Here is a 22,997-nt window from a genome sequence, read left to right on the forward strand (position 1 = left end):
GCAGGTACTGATAAACCACAGCACAGGTGAAGTGTTTTATACCCAGTTGCTGGAGTAGGCCAACGACTGATTGACTGGGTTTTTGTCCCCTGTCAGAACATGTGCGCAAACTTTCCAACCCCTTTCTGATAAGCTCGGCGGTTCTGGCGGCAGCGAGCGCGAGACTTGCCAGGAATGATCGACCGGAGCAGCCAATCGGCATTCGGGAGTAGAGATTCCTCGATCTGGGCGCAGGCTGCCACTCAGCACCATTTCCAGCCAGATTCTCATCTCTGGCACTCCACTCTCCTCTTGTAGCACCTCAATCGAAAGCCGCTTGCAAGGTCTGTAAAGATTTTCAATCTAGGACGTTGACCCAGCAGTATTGGACTTCTGGAGCCTCTAGGTTTGCACTTGTACTGCGATGCTTATCATATCGATCAGCGATGACTTCGATCTGCGATACGCGCACCGCTTCCTGAAACATCACACCAATGACGATCTAGTAAGTTTTCTATTAAGAATATTAAACATGTTATACTTTTGTGTTGCATCTTACTGCACCGTTGTCAACTTGTCCAGTCTATGGAAGCCTGTGGGATGTGGAAATCAGTCAGTAGCTGTGGCTGATCATAGGCCAACCTGTATCTGTGTGACTAGAGAGAGCAAGGGGGTTGACAAAGATGGCATGGGATGTAAGAGACAGTGTTGAAAACTGCAACTTCCTGCACCTACATCATTTATATGCGGATCATTTAATGCAATTCAGGCTTGTTGTTGACTTTGATGTGGGTCAGAATCAGAACTACAGTGGGAGGGATGGAGTTGGGTTGGATTTGGTGTGCAATTTCTGTGCCATTTCTATTGCTTCACGGCGCATGCTCTGTGCACCATTTGATCAGTTGGGACAATCAAATTTCAACTGGTTTGTTAGAATTGATAACATTCATCATGGGTTTGTATGTGTGGTGGTGTCAGTTTGACTGTGGCCTACTCTTACAAGAAAGGGCTAATCAAACAATCAATCAAATCCATGGTTGAGTAGTTCTAGCGATCTTTTTATTTAGAAGTCCATTTTTAAAAGTCACCATACGAAACTCTTACAAAGATTCCTAGTTAGATAGAAAAAAAAAAAAAAAAAAAAAAAAAAAAACTATTTTTTAAAAGTCTTAATTTTTGGAGATAGTGTGAAGTGAGAGATCACAAAATGGTCCAAATTGATCTTTACACATCACACAATTTTCTTCCAGAATGTCTAAGTAAAGTTGTTGTTGGAATGCAATAAGTAGCTTGCACACATTGCCATCTCTTTTATGAGACTTCATCATGTGCTTAAGGTGTCAATGCTAATGAATGCCTTCAATTGTAAGAGGCAAAGACAAAGAGCCAATCCATTGGGGTGCTAATCAAAACAAAATTTCCTTTACACATGTCACAAAACCACAACAACATCTACAAGGGTGTAGTTAATACAACAGAGTATTGGGTGGAAATATTATCTCCCTTGTGTGTATATACATATAATTACTATTAAATAGTTTACCAAAAGAGAGTATATCAATAAGTTCTTTATATCTAATTTTTTGTTTGTGTTTGTTTTAGTGCTTAAAGGAAAAAGCTAACTAAGACTAAAGAACATTAATATTCCTAAGTTGGAAATTTTCTACAAGACTCTAGCACTAGATCCAGAAACTAAAAGCCCAAAAAACTTTGCAGGTAAATTGAATTTAGCTTGTGGATAAATAATATCAAGTGCCTCATTGTTGAATTTTCCAATTAAAAAGTTCAAAAATTCACTAATATCAATAGTTGAATATGGAGGATTGAGATATTAATAACTTTCTAAAATGATACAATTTATAAAGAACACAATTTAGTTTTGGATTTTGATATCCAACTTGACCAATAGATTAAAAACATGCTCAAAAATCAAAGATTTATAAATTTTTGTATCAAATATTTTTACTTCACATCTACAAAAATACAGAAGCATTCCATTGTCAATGGCACAGAAATTGTCAATGCCACAGATGACAAAACATTAATCTTTACATACATGCACACACCCATGCATTCCTCATGTCTGTAAATGTTTCCCACGACCAAACATACAAAAAAGCAGCCCCAGTTGCAAAATGTTTACTCAGCAAGTCCCCCCCCCCCTTTGGATTTTAATAACCCAAATATCATGAATCGTAGCCAATCAGAAGCGTCCAATAAATAACGGGCCGGGGAGGGGATTTCCCTGTCAGAAAGGGCGGGGGCGGGAGGTGGGCCTTGTAGGCAGTGGCGGGAGGGAGGGAAGGGAGGGAAAGGAGGGAAAGGGAGGAAAAGGAGGGAAAGGGCGAGGCCATGGCCATGACTCAAGTGTGAGTGAGGTGAGGGGCTCGGCCCAGCTCTGCCGAGTGAGTTGCCTTTCTTTCTTTCGTTCACACCCTCCATCAGCCATAGCCAGCCATCTCCCCCCGCGCCCCCTCCCCCTCTTCCTCTCTCTCTCTCTCTGACATCGTCACCCCTTCTTCTCTGCCTCCATACCCGCGTTCCTCCTGCCGCTGCTCTCGGCGAACTTCTCCCTGCTGACCGCGCTTTATGCAGCACGATTTGGTGCCGTTTTGACCCCGAACGGACTGGAATTCGCGCTTCTAGGGTTTGGATGATCGTTCTGGTGGTGGTGGTGGTGGTGGTGCTGGACAGGGAAGAGGCGGCAGTGGTGCGTGGTGCCGTGCTTCCTGTTGTTGGTCGTAGTGGAAGCTTGGATGTGGTTTCGAGTGCGAGCGTGATTGCTAGGTCTGGTCGGATCTGTGGAGGAATTCTATCGGGGAGTCTGGAGCTGCTCGGATTGCGCGGGGTTGTGCGCGCGCTTTGACGGGGAATGGCAATGTCGTCAACCGCGCGGAATTTCGAGCTTTGTGCTGTGAATTGATGTTGAATACTTAGACGGGGGTGTATATAACGTTTATTGAAGTCTGCCGATTTTTTTTTTTTTTTTTTTTTTTTTTTTTTTTTAAAGAAGTAAAAAAAGAAGAAAAAAGTAGAAAAGGATTTTGCCAGAGTTTCTTCTAATTGCCGTGTGGGGAGCAATCGTTCATAGAATTGGTAGTCGGGCGGTGTTCACATCTATTGGGATGATCTGAGTGAAGGCACAGGCATGCTGTTTTTCCTGAGGCGCATGATTACCAGGGCGGAGCACGGCGTCGTGTCAGTTTTGTATCGGTATTAGCTGACCTAGAACCTTCCTGGTTCATTTGTAATATATTGAGCGAAACGACAAGTATTGTGACGTGCTAATTTAGTATTTTCCAGCGAGAATTTTTATGGAGAGTTGGCTTTTTGGGGCCACTTCACCCAATTTCGAGTGAGATGAGGTTATGGTCAATATCAACGATTATTTGTTCGATTGGATTCTTCGTCTAATGTGGTTGAAGCCCTGTCATCATGGCAGTTCCTTGGAAGCATGTTAAACTTGTGCCGTGTTGGTTATCGCGGCAATTGGTTATATGCAATTGATTATAGTTTTGAATAGACAGTTTAGGTTTCCGACCGGCTCAGCAGTTAAAGAGCTTGTATGAGTGTAAATCCTCCTTCGAATTGTGCCACAAGAAAATACATATATATATGACAAGTCCAGGAATCGTATGCTTTTAGCACGCAAGTTTTCAATTGCATTTTTGGTTTCTTGGGTGGAAAATAGTGTTTTTCGAAGAGAATACAGCTGGAGATAAGGCCGAGGCCATCTTACATGACTGACTTAGCGGTGCGCCCGAACCACATGGATTTCAACTATCTCCAGGTAATGTGTTCACATTAGAGAGTAGATACTGTTCCTCAACTTTTGCGACTCTAGAATTCTTCTGGAGCCTTTTGCACTAGCTTGACCTTAAGATAAAATTCATGTTCAGGAGAGCGATTACGTATTTACTGACTCCATGTGCTACATGGTTGTTCATAGTTTACAATCTGGACAGTAGAGTTAATTAGCCGGTGTACTATCTTAAATTTTTGTTCCTCATCTGGCTCTTAGTGTGCTACATATGGGTTTAGAATTTTCATCTATATTGTAAGGTTGCAGTGAGCCGTTCAGATAGGTTTTGTGAAAACAAGTCTCGTCACCCCGCCGGGCACAGAAGCGGATTATCTTGGTTGTTATCATGGAGCTTTTGACTTGCTGTTCCGGGATTCAATTACCATCCTTTTAACGAGTGGGGGTTGGTCTAATTGCCGGCCAATTTATACCTTGCCTAAATATATAGCTCATCGTTGACGCTCTAAAGTAACTAGGTATTTTGCAACGGGAGGTGTGCTTTTCACGGGTAGGATGTACTGTAATCGTTGAAGATCAATTCTATTTTCCTCTGACAAACAAGTTAAGGGGCCTTTATGATGCAGATATTTATCTTACTTTAACCAAGGAATGATGTATTATTATTGCACATTCAATTTTGACTTGATTTTGAACATCGGGACGGAACTACTAATCGGCAAGATTTGCTTGATGTTTGATTTTTAGAGTTTTACCTTGGGACAACGTCTGTTAGGGATGCATATTTTAATGTAGTGTCTTATCGTCTGTCTTTTACTTATCTGACGATTATGGCGATGTTATATTTTTGACCTTGCTCTGTTTGTTCCGCAGCGAGTGAAGGTTTATCGCCTCAATGACGAGGGCAAATGGGACGACAAAGGAACAGGTCACGTGTCTGTTGAGTATTTAGAGGTACTTTTCCTCCCACCAGCTTCTTCTGCTAATCAAATCTTACACGATTTCAATATAAGTAGCAGTAAGCGGCAAAGGATCTAATTTCTGGAACCTACACTATGAATCATGGAATGTTTAAGGATGGTTCCCAATGATTCTAGTCGTTGGAGATACCATCTATATTCTCAGGTCGTTTGGTTTTTACTGGTGGATATAATTGGGGGAGCAGGACAGTGAGCCAATAAGTTATGGAATTGCAATTGGTCACAACCACTCTCTAGCACGGTGGCAGAGTCCCGAAACTCAGGTGGCTTTAGTATTTTCATCCAGTTAGTACTTGCTATTTAGTAAATCAACACTCCTAGTAAATGTTTGATTACTGCACCCAACATTAGTGGCGCATGAACCTTGGTAGGAGATCTAGTGAAGACACTCTTCGTGCAGCTGATGTGTCTGCGAGCTCCATAGCCTCTTTATATGCGAGCTTAGAAATTGCGGTGCTGAGAAGTGTTGTTAAGAGCTAATCTCTTTCGTGATCCTTCAAATTGGATCCAGCTTTCGATTGTAGGCTTTAGGAATAACGTTAACATGTTCATTAGCTATTTGTCACACTTCGGTCACCCAGTATCGAACCGATCTTGAGTTGAATAGTAACGTTGTCCTCCTCTTTTCTCGTTCTTTCTTTTTGGGGTTATTTCCTAGCTATTTCGGAGAGTTACATTTGTTGGCTGAGCGTGAGTTGAGCCTCAAAAATCTAGTAATCGGTGGTATTTGAGCTTCGTAGCTTCGTAGCTTCGTTATCCTTTCATATAAGCCATTTTTAGAAGTTGTTTCAAAGAAACCTTACTATCTTTTTGGACTGGGCTTTCCCTCCGTTCTTGGTTTATTACAGACCACTTCAAATTAGTCATGATTTCAAATCAAACTAGAGGATCTGAAAAGTAGGCTGCGGTTGCGTGTGATGGATGTCTGAACATATGAACGACCTGGAGGGCCTAGTGCCTGGTAGTGGCAATTCATTAAGCTTAATGGTGGTAGTAACATGAGCTTTGTTGTTTCCATTTAGTGTGATTGAGGAATTACAATTTAATTCATGGTTACACCTATTCGAGCCCACTGTCATAGTTGGCCGGAGGTGTGTAGCTTCAATGCATCGTATTCTCATTTAATTTGGATTCATGGTAGTTAGGTTGGTTGTTGCTTGATGCAGCGCTCGGATGCAGTAGGTTTAGTGGTCATTGACGAGGAGGACAATCAAACCTTATTGGTTCATCGGATTTCAGCAGATGATATATACCGCCGTCAAGAAGGTATTGTCATGCATTTTATGCCTAGATATGCTCAGTTTTGCAGATCATGGTTACTAATGCTGTGATTGTTGCCTAATAAGTTGTTATGTGGATAGTCGAGAAGTTCTAGATGGTTTAGTATATTTTTGTGTTTCGCTTCTTTTGAGTTTCTGAACTGGATCTTACTTGCCTCTGATCTCTATAGACACTATCATCTCATGGACGGATCCAGAAGTGGCAACAGATTTGGCTCTCAGTTTTCAAGAGACAATGGGTTGTTCCTTCATATGGTAAGTTAGCAGTGTTACATGGATACTATCACCTTTCTGTGGTGTTTTGGTCATGTCCTATTTCTTGCATTCTTGAGTGTAGAGGAAATGTTTATTTGTGCTATTTTAGTTGAAACGAATCTGATTGATAAAAATAATTCGTATAGAAGGAAAGGCACTCTTGGTGTGGCGAGAATCCTTTACTGTGAGCACCCATATCTAAAGATAGATCTGCGACTTTATTTTCATAATCCTCTAAAGCGGGAGCCGCGAAATTATTGTGGGGAGTGGACCATGTCATACGTACCTTTGAACTACTTGGTCCAGGTTATGAGGACATTTGGTATGTATGAGGCGACATTCCTTGAGGTTCCTCTTGACAGCGTCAGATGTGAGCCAGTGAAAGGTAGTGCTGCCTTTAATGTAAACTGTGACTTGGGCAGCTTATTTCTGCTGGCTTTTCAAGTCCTAGTTGTCCTTTTCATAACTTGATACTGTCGATGGCTGTGCTTAGATTACTCTAGAAACCACTTTTTGGGATTTCACAGGAGGCGTTGTCATTACCGCAGGGATCAAATATGCAGTGTGCAACGTTCAATTCACTTTCCATCAGTGGGAGGTAATTTTGCTGTGACTGCAATAGTATTCATTGCCTTAATAGGCGTGTAGGGTATTTCCATCTCTTCTTTCTGTGGTATTAGCATGTCAAAAGCGTTGAGCTACCTGCATTGTTTAAAATATTGCAGTTCATGTCTATGGTTCCTCGTCTTATCCGCTGTTTTTTTGTTAGAATTAGCTCACGAGCCAAATGGTCATTAATATCTTCTTCCTCTTTCTGAATTTTATACACCTTAGACATTGGCACATGTTGTAGTTAGGTGGTATTCTCACGCTTGTATTTTTATTGTTTGTCATGAATAGTTTTATATCATCAATCATCCAAATCTAAATATAAGATTTTATTAATGTTAAAGGCATGGAGGGGAGTACACGTACAGCGGGTGACGATTTAGATCATTCGGGTACTTCGCAGGATGATGGTAAGCAAGAATGTTTTGGTTAGCTTCTGTTATGTTGTGGTTGCTGTCTCGGAAGCGTTCATGAACAGGGTTGCGTATAATGAAATGAATATTTCGTGCATGTTAGATCTCTAATCATCAACCAATAACAAGCCCTGTATGGATAGAGGATATATGTTAGTTTTGGACGTAACTTATCTTGATACGGTTATATTTCACAGATGATGCGTTCCGTGAAGGTGGAGGTGGTGAAGTGCTGGAACTTCCGCCCGTGGAGCTTTCCACTCTTCCTCTCATTGCCAAGGTTTTTTTACCAACTAGAATGAAGAGTCTTGCATTCTCGCGCTTCTTTTGATAGTTTGTTTCTCTACTTGATTGTTAAACTTATAGCATCTCGGGGCTTCATCATCATGTGTTCATGTGAATGGTTACTTATATGTTTGTTCCTCTGCCATTCTATCATATTTGCTAGCATGTTATTTGATAAATTGGGCTTGAGAATGCAACTGCATTTGCACTCAGTAATCATTTTACCTCCTAATAATGGTGCGTTGCAATTTGAAACGAAAGTTTAAGGCCGTTCCTTACAACAGACGCGTCAAGAATTAGACATTAGAAAGTCTTCAAGTTATGCTTTTTCTTGCTTGAGGAGCGTGATATTTCATGTACATGTGTGTTCTTGCCGAACTGCTGTTCATGTCCTTATTTTGTGACGTATTGCAGACTGTTGCAGAAGTTATGCCTTTTGATCGTGATAGGGTGGCCTCCATGATTGTTCGCGATGTAAGCAGAAAAATCTCCCCACTTAGATTATTTTGTTAGTGCCTCTTGTTGGATGTGTTCCTTCGAGTTTGTCTCATACCATATATGTGGGTGGTAATCTGCATGTGATACTTCAGTCTACCTGATTTGCCGGTTGCTATTTTATTTCCTTGATATCAGTCTTGCCACCATGGAAAGTTATTAAAGTGGGTTGCGCTTTCCTTGTATCCAGCAAAATTACATACCCAAACTTGTACAGCTATTTCACACTTGTGAGGACCTGGAGAATCTTGAAGGGCTGCGGTTGATTTTCAAGATTGTGAAAGGAATCAGTGAGTTTCATTCGCTCTTTAACGCATCAGAATGTTTAATCTTCTTGAATGACTTTCATCACATTTATTTTGGAGATTTGTTGGCTGTTGGTTATGTAACTAACCCTTGTACGGTACGCATGTTTTTCAAGTCATTACACTCTTGGAAAAAGCTTATGTTGTGTCTGGATATGGATTTTTTTTGTCGACAGTCCCTGGGCTGATTTGGTCTTTCTACTTTTAGGGTATGGCCAAGTCTGTAAATGAGGGAGCATTTTATTCTGATTTGGATTATAGAGAGACCAGAATGTTTTCAGGCTTGTGCGTGATATATTTAGCGGAATGTGTCAAATCTTTGTTGAGGCTAAGTTTTAAAGCATTTTGTATTCTGTTATACTTGTCTGCAGTCTCTCTAAATGATGGGCATATTTTTGATATCATATTCAGCGATGATTATATAATGGATATAATCGGAGCTTTGGAATGTGAGAATACTCTCTTCACCAACTCCATTGTTATTTCATTTAGTATTATGGCAATATGCTTTTCCTTTTTGTTCCTTGATTTAAGTTGTAAGTGGATGCTTGATGCTCATCGATACGACTCTTTGGTTTCTTTCGTACCATCTTTTGATGTTATTCGTATTGGTTAAATGCCTTCATTGTTGAGTGTTCTGTATCTCTTTGTCTATGTGCAGATGATTCTGATGTGACAAAAGCCCGAGGTCACCGCACCTTTCTCAAGGAGCAGGTTGTTTTCAAGGAGGTACGCAGGGCTGGAATAATATTGCCAGTGTTATATGTTTTTAGAGTCTATTTTAAACTGACGATAGTATTCCTCAAGTTTCTTTTTATGTGCGCTGTTCATGTAATGCAGTGTGATAATCATTCTGTTTAGTGGGTTTTCTGGGTTTATTAGCATTTGTATTCTAGTTCATGATGTATGTCTGTCAGCTCCAAATGAAAAAAGTCAAGTTACAATTGGATGCCATTTTGAAAAGCAGGTGGTTCCTATACGGGATCCAGTTATCTTGTCGAAGATCCACCAAACGTATCGGATCGGCTATATAAAGGTCGAAATCGTTTCTCAACTTTCAAAATTCTGTGATTTTCATTTATGCAATGTTTGACAGATTGTTGTCACAACTTGTATATCATTTTGTGTCGGATTATTTATTGTCCTGCTAACTGCCAACTTCAAATGGTTACTTTGTATACAGGATGTTATATTACCTAGAGGGCTGGATGACCCTACTTTTGCTACACTCAACTCAATCATACTCTTCAACAATGTTTCAGTAAGTTTCTATGTAGGAAGGTCCTAGTGACAATCTCCTGCCATTGCAAATTATTTTGTCTCGTAATGGTTCTGATATCGCGCGTATAAATTTTATTTCGTGCTCAAATGAATGGAAGTGCTAATTTTTCATTTCTTTATGCAGGTGGTGACTGCACTCCACAACGACTCTGCTTTTCTGTCGGAACTTTTCTCAAAACTTCGCTCGCCCGAAATCTCGGAGAGACAAAGGCGGGACTTGGTGAGTTTCGCAGCCACTGGCAATCTTAAGATATTGTGCAGAACTATCATGGGTTGTGCGCCCAGATTTCGTACTTTTTTAAATGATTTTGGTTGTTTCATTTCTCATAGGAGATCAGGGAATAATTGAGCTTATTACTCCAGCATCGAGCAATCAAAGAAGTTAGTAGTTAATTGTTGTTAGTCATAAACATGCCGGATGTAGGTGATTGTAGATATTTTTTGTTTCTTTGTTGGAGAACATGACCTTAATCTCGACTTAGTCAGTTTTTTTTTTTTCTAATTAAGAGTATGACTTGTAAAAGCTCTTGAATCCATTAATAATGTCTTGATATTTAAATTTTGTAACCAATCTTTCATAGGTTTCTTCTTTCTTATTTACAAATGTGGTTGATGAAGGTGTTTTTTATTCAAGAGTTTTGCAACTTGAGCAAGCATCTTCAACCTCTTGTGCGAAGCCAGTTGTTCAGGTAGAGTTTTCTACATAAATAAGTTGTCCGTTCATTTTGTAGAATTCGTTTTTTTCCTTTTTCCTTTTTGTCTTTTTTCTTAAGGGATTATTTATATTGCTGTGAACGATTTCATCTTATGTCATAAACTCTTTTTTTTTTTTTTTTTTTTTTTTTTTTTGCGATAGTGCACTTGCTAAAGAGGGATTGTTCGAAATTGTGAAAGACATCCTTAAGGACGCAGATGAGGCTGTCCGACTAAGTGGGTAAGTATCCTACTTGTGGTGGCACGTTTTATTTATCTCCTTAACCAATGAACTGTTGCTTGAAGTCTGGCCTTTTAATAGGGTCGTTGTGCCAGCGTTTGCGCCATATCTGCCACATTTTTCTGATCAGTCATGTTTGTTTGAATACGTGCAGACTGGTCAGCTTTCATGTCATATTTAATGTTGCAGGCGGATTGATTTGCTTGAGTTTGGGTGATCTTGTGCCAGGTGTGATATCTTAATTGTAATTATGAACCACGACCCAACATTACTTCGGAGTTTTTTGGTGCACCAACCGTCCTACACATTGTTCAGTGAACTGGTGTGTGGTTTGTCTTTATGCGTTCATTTCATTAGACAATTTCAAACTCGTCGGTTTTATTTACAAATTTCGCTCTTTAAGTGGTTCGAAAGAAGGTCTGGCATAGCTCTCTTGAAACTTGTATCAAGATAGTCTCGCGCAATTCCACTCCTTTTAGTGAGGGTTTTGTAATAAGAGTTGCATGTTTTTTGAGAATAATATGTGGGATGTGTCTATCATTGAAGAAAATCGACTGTTTTTCAAATTGAAGTAAGAGAATATTATTTCTTAATTATTGGAGTATTTGGGTGCACTGATGAAGTGGTTAGCTTTCCAGGTTGAAGGTATGTTAACTCCTAGCGAAGGTGGATTGCAAGCTCAACTTCTGGAAATTATGCGTATGCTCCTGGATTCAGAGACGTTGGAGTTAGTGAGTTCTCAACACTTTGATTCTTTTGTATGTATTCTTTAATCTGAGAAGTTGGTTTTAATCTTAATACCTTATAATCTGCGAATACTGTTCAATTTTGCGGTTGGAGTAGATCACGAATATGAAGGATTTCGGTTTTTGTTGTAAATATTTCCTACGTCCAGCTGAACTTAATTCTTTCATTTATGAGGTATGTTGACTATGGTATATTGGCATACTTGTATCTGATATTAATCAAGTTTCTTACATATGTGTGCCATTTATGGGTTACAGCCAGCCGTTGACAGAAGCCTTTTTCTGGAGATATTTTATGATAAATACATGGATCAAATGGTTCAACTTCTTACGGACGGTTGTCCATCAGAGTCAGGTAACCTAGAGCCAGCTAATGACTCTGTCGATGCTGGAAAGAGGACGAGGCGAATAGTTTCCCCTGAGATTCTTGGAAACATTTGCGAGCTGATGTGTTTTTGTGTCCAGCATCACCGGTTCAGAATCAAGTAAGTTCAGTGTCACCTGGGATTAGCGTGTCCTGTGAGTCGTAATTGTGTGAATAATATCAACTTCTGCTGCTCAATCTCTTGGTTGGTAGGCTGTCATTTTCAACACAGCACTTTCATTTGTGACATCCTTGTGTACTTAAATCAGTTGATGGGTCTATCCTAGCAGCGGTTCAAACTTAATTCATTTCAAGTCATATTGTTGTACTGATGAGATCTTTGTTTTTTTTTGTGTACTCTACTAGGTATTATGTAATGAAACATCATGTAGTGGAAAAAATATTGAAGCTGGTTCGCAGGAAGGAGAAGTATCTTGTTGTGGCTGCTGTGCGATTTTTAAGAACATGTGTTTCTTTGAAGGTTGGTTTTTTTGGAATTATGCGTGTTTACTTGCGTAATTTGCACCTTCACTGAAACATATCTTCCAAAGTTTGCATGGATAAAGTTGTGTTTGTTGTATTTCCTTGGAACTGTAGTTGTATACAGGATGCAATGATGTCCTCACTTGAAATCTGTGAGATGAATATTTGACAAGAAATTTCAAGGCAGCTGTCTGACTGGGTTGTAATGGTATGAAACGGTGCAGGATGAATTTTACTTCCGGTACATAGTGAAGCATAATCTGTTTGAGCCTATTATTGGAGCTTTTGTGGCTAATGGAAACCGCTATAATCTCCTTAATTCAGCTGTATTGGAGCTTATTGATTTCATTCGAAAAGTATGTTATCTTTTTCCTCCGCTAATCTCAGTACGAGCAGTTAGTTTTTTTTGTAGTTTTTGGTATTGGTCTACTGCTGCTGTCATTCTATCCTGCGTACGAAGTGAAACTTTTCTTAATGTGATTCTATTTTTGCTAGGCCCTTGGGAAGAAAATTTATTTCTGTTCCATAAACTTAAACTAGTAAAACTAATTGCTTTGAGGATTTTCGGGTGGTATGCAATCAAAGCAAATGCCTGTCGTTTATGTATTACGGATTCAAATCAGTGGTTATATCTCTTAATATGAACATTTCATTCACCAAAAACATTGTTGAGATCCTTATGCCCTTGATACTTCGGAGTTAGTCTAACGTTATAAAGAAGAGGCTGTTGGTCAAAACGTAATGATCAATATATTTTTGTCTACATTCACCAACTAGAATATATTTACACGTATGATACTGTGCCGATGAGACTGATAAAGGATTTGTATGGCAATTTTTGCAGGAGGGCATCAAAATTCTCATAGTTTATCTAATTGAGAAGCACTCTTCAAAATTAGAATCCATTGACTATGTGGACACGTTTCGGGCGCTGAAATTGAAATATGATCAAGTAAGTATCAATCTCGGGGCCGCGGGGGTTGTCAAGTTTTATTTCTTCATGCACTGGAGCAGGTTGCTCTCTCCTGAATCTAATATTGAGTCAGAATCATTGTTTCAGGTATTTTGGGTATTGTTGTAGGCATTTTGATCCACCTGTCTTGTACTTTGTGCTGCAGCTTTTGGAAGGTCCCCCCAGCACAAGAGACGCAGGAGGTGCTATTACAAGTGGCACCCCTAATCATGGTTCACGGATGGGATGTGATAGGCTTAGCCAAGCAGGTCTTCCTGACACCCGTCGACGAAAGGATGAGCGAGCATTGGACAAAGACGAGGAGGAGTATTTCAATGAGGACAGGTATCTTCATGATCTGGATGTGTCACCGGAATATGACGCACCTTTTTGGAGTCGATTTAGCTTGGTCATGTGACTTACATAAGTTTGATTACACCTGGACAGTGACGATGAGGAGGATACAGCAACTGCAAGGGTATGTACACCCTCACAGCTGCATTCAAAACAACCAGTTACGATAAACGGCAGTGCCTTAGGTGCTGTTCCCTCAAGGTAAACATCTTATTGTGTCGTTCCGTTCCCTTCGTTCACCATGTTGGCTTGAGATACATCCAAGTCCTTCACATGTTTTGTTTCTGGTTTGCTGTTAACTGAGATTTTGACTTCACAGGAGAACCACCGTTGGTCTAGTAGATTATGAAGATGAGGACGAGGACTTGCCTCCAGCATTGGGCATCAATCGCAAAGATTCAGGTGGGGTGTTAGATAAGAAGTCGGAGAGTATACCTCCAGCAACCTTCCTTACAGACCCTATTTGGCAAGAAGTAGAAGATGGAAGTATATCTAAGCGAAAAGTTTATCTTGCCCCAAACTCGGAACCACCCGGTACGACCTCATTCAAGAGGCAAAAGCCCGAGGATGGTCACGCAGCTGACCGCTCCAACAGCGAGCCTTATCTTTCTGGTCTCGTTGATTCTAGTGGAGCCGAGTCTGTCGAAACGTGTTCGGAGGTTCCGGGGTTGGCCAAATCAAGTATTTTGGGCTCTATACCTCCAGCGCAAGATATCACTTCGAAGATGTGTAAAGCTGAGGATTCAATTGCAACGTCAGTAGACCAGCATGGGCCAGGTGATATGAATCAGGCATCCAGCTCAGATCATACTGGTCGGGGTAATCCTGAAGTAATATCTGACATGGACGTTCAGCATGCCCATCAAGATTCGGAGACAGCTGCTTCAGAGTCTGGCTCTGCACCTCTCGGTGACATTGTGGACTTAGTCGCTACTGAAGCACAGTTGTTGAATGATAGGCCTGCCGAAGTTGCATCTGTCGAGATGGAAAAGGCATCTGCATGTGTGGAGGACAACATTTCTAAGAATGGACCAGAAGACCTCTTGAGGGAGAAATGTGTAAATGGAGGTGAGAGCCCTCCCAAGTCCTTGGACGTGGGTTGCTCTTTTGCTACAGAGAGGGGCTCTACTCAAAATGGTTTAGACTGTTATTCAGTCGAAGATTGTAATGGGTCTACATCTGAGAGCTCAGAGAGGGTAGGGGTTGGAGCCATCCCCATCAAAGGTGTTAGTGACAGTAGCAGTAGCGTTTTGCAACAGAGTGCGAGCTTAGGTAGTGAAGGCAACAAGGTGTCCAACTTAGGTACTGACATTATGAGGGCTGTTACTCCTACATCACCAGGACCTTATACTGTTCGATAGTATGATCCTAATTTTTGAATCCACTGGTGTATAGCCCGTGAAGCTCTTGTTTCATGTTGCTAATGCCTGCATTGTCCACTCCAGCTCTCTTCTCTGAGTTCAGCCACTGCTGTTCTCTTTTGCTTCTGAATCGAAACTCGAGAGTTGGAATAGACATGTTATGATTATTGTGGAGCGCGTTCACGTTTCGTTTGGATTTTGGGGAAAGCCTGTGGTAAATTCTCCGGTGGGATGTTGGATATCGCAGGTACCGTTACAAAAATGAGTTGGATTAACTAGAGTCTTTGTATTGGTTGATGCCTTTGTTCCTCTGTAGCAGCAAGCATTATCTACTCCACCCTGTGCATTCTATGATCAACCAAGTGATGAGTGAAACCTAATATGCTGTGGGGTGAAAGCTTACTGCTCATTGTGTGCCAATGATCTAGTACAGTGCAGTAAAGTCAGCAGTAACGACAGTAGCATCTGTCGCAAATCAAGGTTCATTCAGTTGGGGTATTCAGTTGAAGTGAGGGGTGTTCCCCCGTTTAGTTGAAAAAATGACCGTTACAGGACTTAGTGCGTCGTTTTGTACGTTCACGCCTATATCCCTTTGACTGTCAAGGCGTTCGAAGTCGAACCTCGTTCTAGGGTGAATCTCCTCAAGCGTGACGAGTCAGAGTTATTGAGGTTCAACAGACAAGAAAATCACCAAATCATTTTGAGAGAAAAATGCTGCGTTCAGCACAAGAAGAAATATCAATGGAAGAATCCAAGTTGACAAACACCGCTCTAATCAATTTTGATTTTCCCAACTTACAATCCCAATTCGTCATCAAATTGATCCTTCATAAAATAATTTTCAAAAAATTGTGGCCCAGACTGGGCAACCCTCTCCTTCGGCTGCAAAAGCCTGATTTCCCGGACACGACCTGAATATTATCCGTCTCCCAACTACGGCGATTCAAAGCTATTATTAATTTTTACTTTTAGATCAATCAAGCTCAATTTATTTAAAAAACAATTGGGAAAAAATTTGGGAGCTTCTCATTGCTTGAAGAGCTAGTGCGGAGCCTGCAGCGGGAAAGTTGGTCTCTGGATTTCCTGAGCTGAAGTTGCATATCCTACATTTTGTGGAGTTGTCCATATTACGGAGTACTTGAATCAGATGCTGAAAAATCAGCGCAACCGACATTGTGCATACGATGTTTTAAAGCGCTGTAATCAGCGGCAGGAGGTCGGACGAGGAAACGTTCTACACCGTGTGCTTGTCGCACCGCACCATAACTTGAATAAGCCTGTGGTGAATACGCACATGCTCAATTTGCATGAGTTCGTGAACCCTTTCGAGTATTAAAACATCATCCCTGAAAAGCAAGAAGAAAAGGGAAAAGTAATATGGGAATCATGTTCTGGACACAAATTGAAGGAAAGTGAACAATATTAGAGAAAACAACACACATCGAGAAACCAGGGGTCAGTGTGATAAGAAGGACGGGGGATCAACTTTCACTCCAATCATTCAGCACCGTGCAGACGGACGTTTTTTTCATGTCCACTATGTTGCAAAATCCTTTCCCATGGACTGGCATCACAAATGAACTACTTCCCTATGCACCTTGGTTTTTGAATTTTAGTTTCTCTGGATGACTCCTAGAGAGCACGCATTATTTCTGACTATTGCAGCATTCTCTGGTTCGGGGGGGGAGCTGAAATTCACAACTGTGATAGCGTTCTCGTCGGACAGCTTGCGCAAACTCAAGGAATAAACCAGTTCCTTCATCAATCCTCAGAAACATGCCATGCAACTACGGCATAGTGTAATACAGCTTGAATCCAATGCGACGGTCACAAAGTTTAATAGGAAGGAAAGGCAGGGTACGCGATCTACACTCGATCCAAGCCACGATCCTCTCAATAACGTCTTCAGTCTACCATGAGCAAGTTACTGTGCGTTCTGCTGAAACTTGTGCACTGGATCTCGAGTTTGCCCAAGGGGTTGAGCAGAGTCCACTCTAAAACCTCACCATTCCTCCTCTTCTCAAATCCGACAGTGAATCCCAACGGCTCCAAAAACACCAGGATCGCAACACACACACACACACTGTGGAATAAGCACTGGGGAAACGCGACCAAAACAATATCTCAAACTGCGCTTCTGAACGTTGAATGATCAACCGACTTGAAAAAACAATGCCAGGATGCGGATTTCTCGCCGCTCTTCCTGTCAATGCCTGCATGCATTGCATGCATCTCCGAGATTACTCTTTCAGCGATGAAATATGACTCTGGGATAAAGTAACAGTCACACATTGAGCTGTGTAAGTGAAGCTGTGCGGGTTGAATTTTAACTGGTCCTGGCAATCCCGATGACAATTTCAGCGAGATCGTGACAATGAAGATTTCCACCGCTGGGAAAGCTCGAACAGCATACACACACACACACACAACGATCGTGAACTATCTCTTCATCGAAGAATGGGCGGGCTGCGAAATCCCTTCGAGGTGTCGGTGAAGCCACGCCGCCGTCGCCGTTTCTGACCCCTCCAATGAAAACGGATGAACGACGTTCGTCGCGGGTGAGCTCGGGTTAAAATTATGTAAGACATAATGTGTTAAAATAATTGTTTTCAAGATTTTTTTTGTTTTTTTAATATATGTATATATATGTAATATAATAATAATTTGATGTCAAATTAAATCATAAACTAAAAAATATATTTTAAGTTAGAAATTAATGTCTTATAATGTAATTATGTTTATACTATATCAATTATATTTAAACTTTAATATTAAGGTATAAGAATTCTTAATTATATATTTTTAACACAATAGGGATAAACCTTGTCCAAAGGGGTCCATCACACAAGGTTGAGATTTTATAACTAGAATCAGTATTTTGAATTTGATAATTCAAAATTCACAATGAAATAAATTTTATATGATTATATTGTACCAGTGATGTGAGTATGTAACATTCATATCCAATACATTAAATCTTAGAAAGTTCAATTTGAAATAATTGTGCAATACAAATGGAGTGAGTGTGTGTTCTACATTCTTAGTAATACTTAAAGATCCATCTTTAGGTTCTAAGAAATATATGTATAATATTCATAAATTATCTTAGAAATTTTGAATAACAAGTGCATGGACTTACTATGCCACATATTTACTGTCATGTGCAAAAATATTGGAAATATTTTTGATTAATACTGATAAATAGAATCTTTTGTATTATTATAAAATCTTAAAGTATAAAGTAACGTAAACAAAATTATATAACATTTTGCATGCCACAATCTAAAGATACAATAATAGATGAATGTACCAATCTTTAAATTACTAGAAAATATAATAGATAATAATTTTATAATATATATATATTTTTTATTTATTATAAAAATTCTATTTAATACATATTTTATGATTATATAATCAAAAAGTTCAAAATAAATAGTAATATAACAACTTTGTCAACAAAATTTTAAAACTTAGCAACAAAGAACCTTTTTATTGTAAACCCTTTTTCAATATTGTCTTTTTTGCTATAAAAAAATTACAAAGTGTAAAAATAGAAAAAACCACTAAAACTACACATGCATATGCATACAAATATAGTTATACATACACAATAAGCACATATTTAAAAGCAACACAAACAACCACAATGAAGTAGATTCCATTTATCAAAATAACATTAAAAGAAAACACTAAAAATTCAAGATCATATTAATTGATAAAGGAAGAAACTATGACAAGGAGATGATGAATAAAGAAAGGCAAGTCTGGGGTTTACACACTCAAGCAAAGCAATTCAACGCAAAGCAAACAAGCCCCTCCTTTATCCTGAAGGATGAAAAGCTGATGACATCCCAACGAATGTTGGATGATTTAAAAAATCAAACAAAATCAAACAAAAATCAAAAAATAAACAAAATCAAACTTCAACGCAAATGGAGACGTCGATGGAGCACCCGGAATCTGGCGTCGATTTCATGCCATCGTTTCATTGAAATCAGGCGCTTCGGCGCTGCAAATATATGTCAATATATATATATATATATATATATATATATATTGATCTATCTAGATTCTTAAAGAAGCACCTTTGGACCCTTCGAATCGCTGCTAGATAATCTATCTATATGAGCCCTTTTGTGCCTGCAATGCGCCGAAACGCGAACGCACACACACACACTCACACTAGCCAGTTATGAAGGACTCGACGCAGTCGTGGAGCAATCGCGAGTTGAGTTGATGGACAGGCTGAAGCATGAGTGCCGCCGGATGGACTGGATCACAGTCCCACGACCCGATCGACTTCGTCCACGAGTCCAGTCCACGAGGTGAGCGTCTGACCTGACACACGATCCAGGAGGACCCGAGTGCCGTTATTTCGTGACAGTAAGTTAGTAAAGATAAAACAACAACAACTGGGTGGGGTGGGGGGGCATTGTTTCGTGACATTGACGCAAATTAAGAAGTGTGGGATGGATGTGGTGGGGGTCACCCAGGGTGTCAACTCCTAGCATTATACTACAACCTCTCCCTCTCTTTTACTTTATTTATTAATTTATTAATTTATTTTAATTTTATCTTTTATACAAAGTTTTTAATATTACATCATGTCTTATTGTGGAATGAACAGTGCCGTGATGTCGATGTCTTTAATGGCCTGCGGAAGAACGACAGCAGAACAATCTGAGTCCATGGTTTCCATCGTCGACGTTCACGTATGTGCCGATCTGTAGAAGACGGAATGGATCAGAATTGCGGAGGGCCTCGTCTGGGCTCCACGTGATTCTACCATGGTAGATAACCCTTTCTTATGTTATCCAGTAAGGCATAGGAAGGATTTTTTTTTTTTTTTTTTTTTTTTTTTATTTTTATCAAATACTTATGCAGGTAAAAATTACTTCAAGTCAATATAGAAAGAAATAGAAGAAAAGAACAAGTAAAACTTGATGTATAGAGTTCATTGAGAGCGTGGCGATGACAGTATATTCGGTTCAGGTCCAACCATCGACACTAGTCTCAGGTCCAACAAAAGTGAGGACCAGATCTGTGATTCATCTGCAGCTTGTTTTCAGTAACCCAGTGGGACTGGGACCCATCCATCTGGAGTGAGGCAGCGGCCTCTTCGGTTTTGCATATTCTGCGTGGAAGTTGACTTGCATCCTATCTGCATGATGCTGCAAACGGCGACAGACGCCCATCTATCAGCAATATCGGCAATACAGGCACTGGCCTCATGCAGCTTTATTGGAAAAACATTTGACTGCAGAATTCTACGTCCTGTGAAAAGCGGCACTTCGAAAAGAGTGGAGAAAAAAGAGAATTCAATCCATGAATGAATCCACTGCAAAATGCAGTCTTAGTGAAAAGCATGTGCACTTGAGCATAGAAATATTTCAGTTTATTTATTTATTGTTTAGGAACGTTAGTTGCTTCAGAACTGTCTCCAGTGAACTCCAACTAATGTTGTTGTAGAAAATATATGAATGTAGTTGAAAATGATAATGTGTTTCTACTTTCTTTGTATATCTTTTGATTATTTGTCTCACATGAAATTTATATAAGAAATTGGTGTTTCTTTTAAAACTAGTTAGTTGGAAAGCAAATAGAAAATAGTTGTATCGAGACACAGTCGTAGAGTTGGCAGTAGAATTGAATTAGTAGATACTATAGGAAGAAGTTATTGGATTCTTTTCCTGCTTTTATTTGGTTTTTTCTTTGTTTTCCTTATGCAGAATTCCTTGCTGTTATTTTAATTTGTTAATTTTGAACAGAGAAACCCAATTAATAGTAGAATGCAAAATAATCATGGTAGAGAATTATTTGCTTGATATAGAAGTGATAGAGAACTTTAAAGTATATTATAGAGAAATTTTACAAAAAATCTAAAAGTAGTATTATAATCTAAATGTAAATTTAATGCTCATGCATTTAACACTTGCCAAACAGCATAGAAAATTTACTTTAAGATTTTATTTTTTATTTTTTTATTTTTTTATTCATAAATATTTTATGAATTCTAAAATTAAAACTTGTGACTAGTAATTTGCAATCTGTTGTTTTGTTTTGTTTTTTGTTTGTTTGTTTTTTTTCCTTAAATCAAGATATTTTATTTTATTACTGCAAACATGATAATTACACCAATCATTGCACTTTCCTATATAGAGTTTTATGTTGAAATAAAAATAAGCTACTGCATTGCAAATAGATTATTTCTATTTATTTTCATATATTTAAAATTAAGATTTAATAATATTTTTTTTCAGTTCATAATTATGGCTGAAGTCAACATAAGTATCGTATTTTTTCTAAATTAAGCTATATTTAATTTCAATATTGTTTATATGTATATGTGTATGTATATATATATATATATATATATATATATATTTTACACATAATTACATACATAAAAATGAAAGAAACATATAAATTCTTATGTTGAAATATATTTAGATCCTTCTCAAATTAAAATTTTGAGTATAAATAAATCTTATAATTATGTTACACTTATTTTCAAAAATATATCTTTGAATGTCTGCAATTCCCAAAAGAATTATGTTATGTATGTAAAAATATGTATCTATATTAAAAAAAATAAGCTGCCTATTTATTCTTATGAACAAATACCAACAGAAAATAATAAAACTTGATAGTGGTTCACAAAAGTGGATTATTCTTTTTATTCTTTTTATTGAAATTGGACAAACCAAAATATAGATATGTATACAATATTTATTAAGTCCAAGAAAGCATTACAATAATAAAATTTTCTTCTTTCTATGGTCTTTAAACTTTAAAATGCACAAATTTGCTAGTTGGCATGGTGATGGGTCTCACCAATCATTTCACGTAGTAATTCAAAATAGTCTTAAAAATATAACATGCATTTCTTAAAGAAGCATCCTTGTCATTCAAAAAAATTGATTGTGATTTAGTCTATTTTAAACCAAATTACCAAAACAACACAACACATTTGTAAATCTCACAACACGCATAACTCTTCTAAGTTCATTAACTGTTCCACAACAAATTCACAATCCTTCACAACCCCCACCTTTATTAGAAGAAAAAAAAAAAAGCAGTCCCACACAAATGACACAATCATTCTAGAAAATAAACACAAAAACTCACCAGAAATTAAACTAATGAAACTCATGCACACATTCTCAGTTTTCTTCTGTGCATAAATGAGAGGCTACATACAAATGAGCAAATATCACGAACGATGGGCTGCGCATGAGCGAGTTAGTTTTGGTGAATAAAAGCGCAATACCCAAACACTAGTAAAACAGCGTAAAAGTAATTGAAAGCATGTAGCAAAGATGAAAAGTGAAGACATAAACAAGACAAGCTCCAGGATACAAAGTGCAATAGAAAAAAGCGTGAACATTCTTCTGCCTGTGAAAGATATAACGGTATTGTGTAGTGTTCACCAAAGAGATACATTCTGGGCTCTGATATCTGACGTCGATCTTTTCTTGCACGTTTGACAAACCCCACACAATTAAAAACACTTAGTTATTGCTGCCGTTACTGGTTTAATCTTTATCATGGTGCAGTAACGAGAGCAACCTGGTTACCGCTTGTGAGTGACAGATTTCGGCAGCGTTGGAAGCGGAAGTTTACTTTGGATCTGAAGGTGGGGGGTGGAATTACGTAGCTGGAAAGGCAACAGTGGGATTTAACGAGATTCTTTTTGTTTACTGCAAGCGAAGGGTGGGGGAGAGTGGAGGTGTATGGGGCTTTTGTAAAAAACTACAAGTTTCGGATTCCAGTGGTGGGGTGAAGGTTGACATGATGAGGCACGCTCGCGTTCTCACTCTCAGAATCGTCCGGACCTGATTCCTAGCTTGGCCTACAAGGCCCCTCCCCCTACCCCTGCCACCCTGTGGGCCTCAGGTGCTGCAAACCCAGCCTGGTTTTGTTTGTGGTGCTCTTGCTGATGCCAGAAACTGAGACAACCCATGGTCTTCGAGACTCGGGCCCCGAGAAGCCCCTTGCGGTTCCTGGCGTGTCGGTGGTGGATAATGGATGCAGTGCTTCCTACCGCGCATGGAAACATGCTCTTGTGTGGAAACCTTGATGATGGAAAGGCTGTACAGGGATGTTGAAGAAAATGAATCATGCAGGGGTTTGATTTTTACCCCCATGGCAATGAGAA

At 39.2% G+C, this 22,997-nt stretch overlaps 1 protein-coding gene across 4 annotated transcripts; it reads left to right on the forward strand.

Annotated features, from left to right (window-relative positions):
* Positions 1 to 2,628: 2,628 nt before the first annotated feature.
* On the forward strand, positions 2,629 to 14,919 carry LOC112280028 (uncharacterized). 4 transcript variants are annotated; one of them, XM_090249294.1, is made up of 26 exons: positions 3,020 to 3,192; positions 3,671 to 3,769; positions 4,613 to 4,693; positions 5,886 to 5,985; positions 6,170 to 6,254; positions 6,782 to 6,852; positions 7,208 to 7,273; positions 7,474 to 7,556; positions 7,976 to 8,035; positions 8,247 to 8,346; positions 8,733 to 8,810; positions 9,023 to 9,090; positions 9,329 to 9,397; positions 9,545 to 9,622; positions 9,767 to 9,862; positions 10,261 to 10,331; positions 10,499 to 10,576; positions 10,805 to 10,898; positions 11,215 to 11,307; positions 11,581 to 11,807; positions 12,053 to 12,167; positions 12,394 to 12,525; positions 13,014 to 13,121; positions 13,288 to 13,466; positions 13,569 to 13,676; positions 13,795 to 14,919. In XM_090249294.1, the coding sequence occupies exons 2-26, from the start codon at positions 3,719 to 3,721 to the stop codon at positions 14,834 to 14,836; spliced, it is 3,333 nt and encodes a 1,110-aa protein (XP_090105420.1). In that variant the 5' UTR covers positions 3,020 to 3,192; positions 3,671 to 3,718; the 3' UTR covers positions 14,837 to 14,919. The 4 variants fall into 4 exon arrangements, with proteins under 4 accessions (XP_090105419.1, XP_090105421.1, XP_090105420.1 ...); XM_090249293.1 differs by having other exon boundaries at positions 2,629 to 3,769; XM_090249295.1 differs by having other exon boundaries at positions 2,629 to 3,769; positions 6,803 to 6,852.
* Positions 14,920 to 22,997: the final 8,078 nt, after the last annotated feature.

Source organism: Physcomitrium patens, chromosome 3 (genome assembly GCF_059467195.1).
Source record: "Physcomitrium patens ecotype Gransden chromosome 3, ASM5946719v1, whole genome shotgun sequence".
NCBI classification, from domain to species: Eukaryota; Viridiplantae; Streptophyta; class Bryopsida; order Funariales; family Funariaceae; genus Physcomitrium; species Physcomitrium patens.

What these genes read in the sequence shown, in the direction of transcription:
- LOC112280028 (XM_090249293.1), top strand. Translation starts at nt 3,719, where the DNA reads ATGACTGACTTAGCGGTGCGCCCGAACCACATGGATTTCAACTATCTC. An exon ending in TGAAATTGAAATATGATCAA is followed by an intron (nt 13,122 to 13,287) that starts GTAAGTATCAAT and finishes TTTGTGCTGCAG; the next exon opens with CTTTTGGAAGGTCCCCCCAG. An exon ending in GAGTATTTCAATGAGGACAG is followed by an intron (nt 13,467 to 13,568) that starts GTATCTTCATGA and finishes ACACCTGGACAG; the next exon opens with TGACGATGAGGAGGATACAG.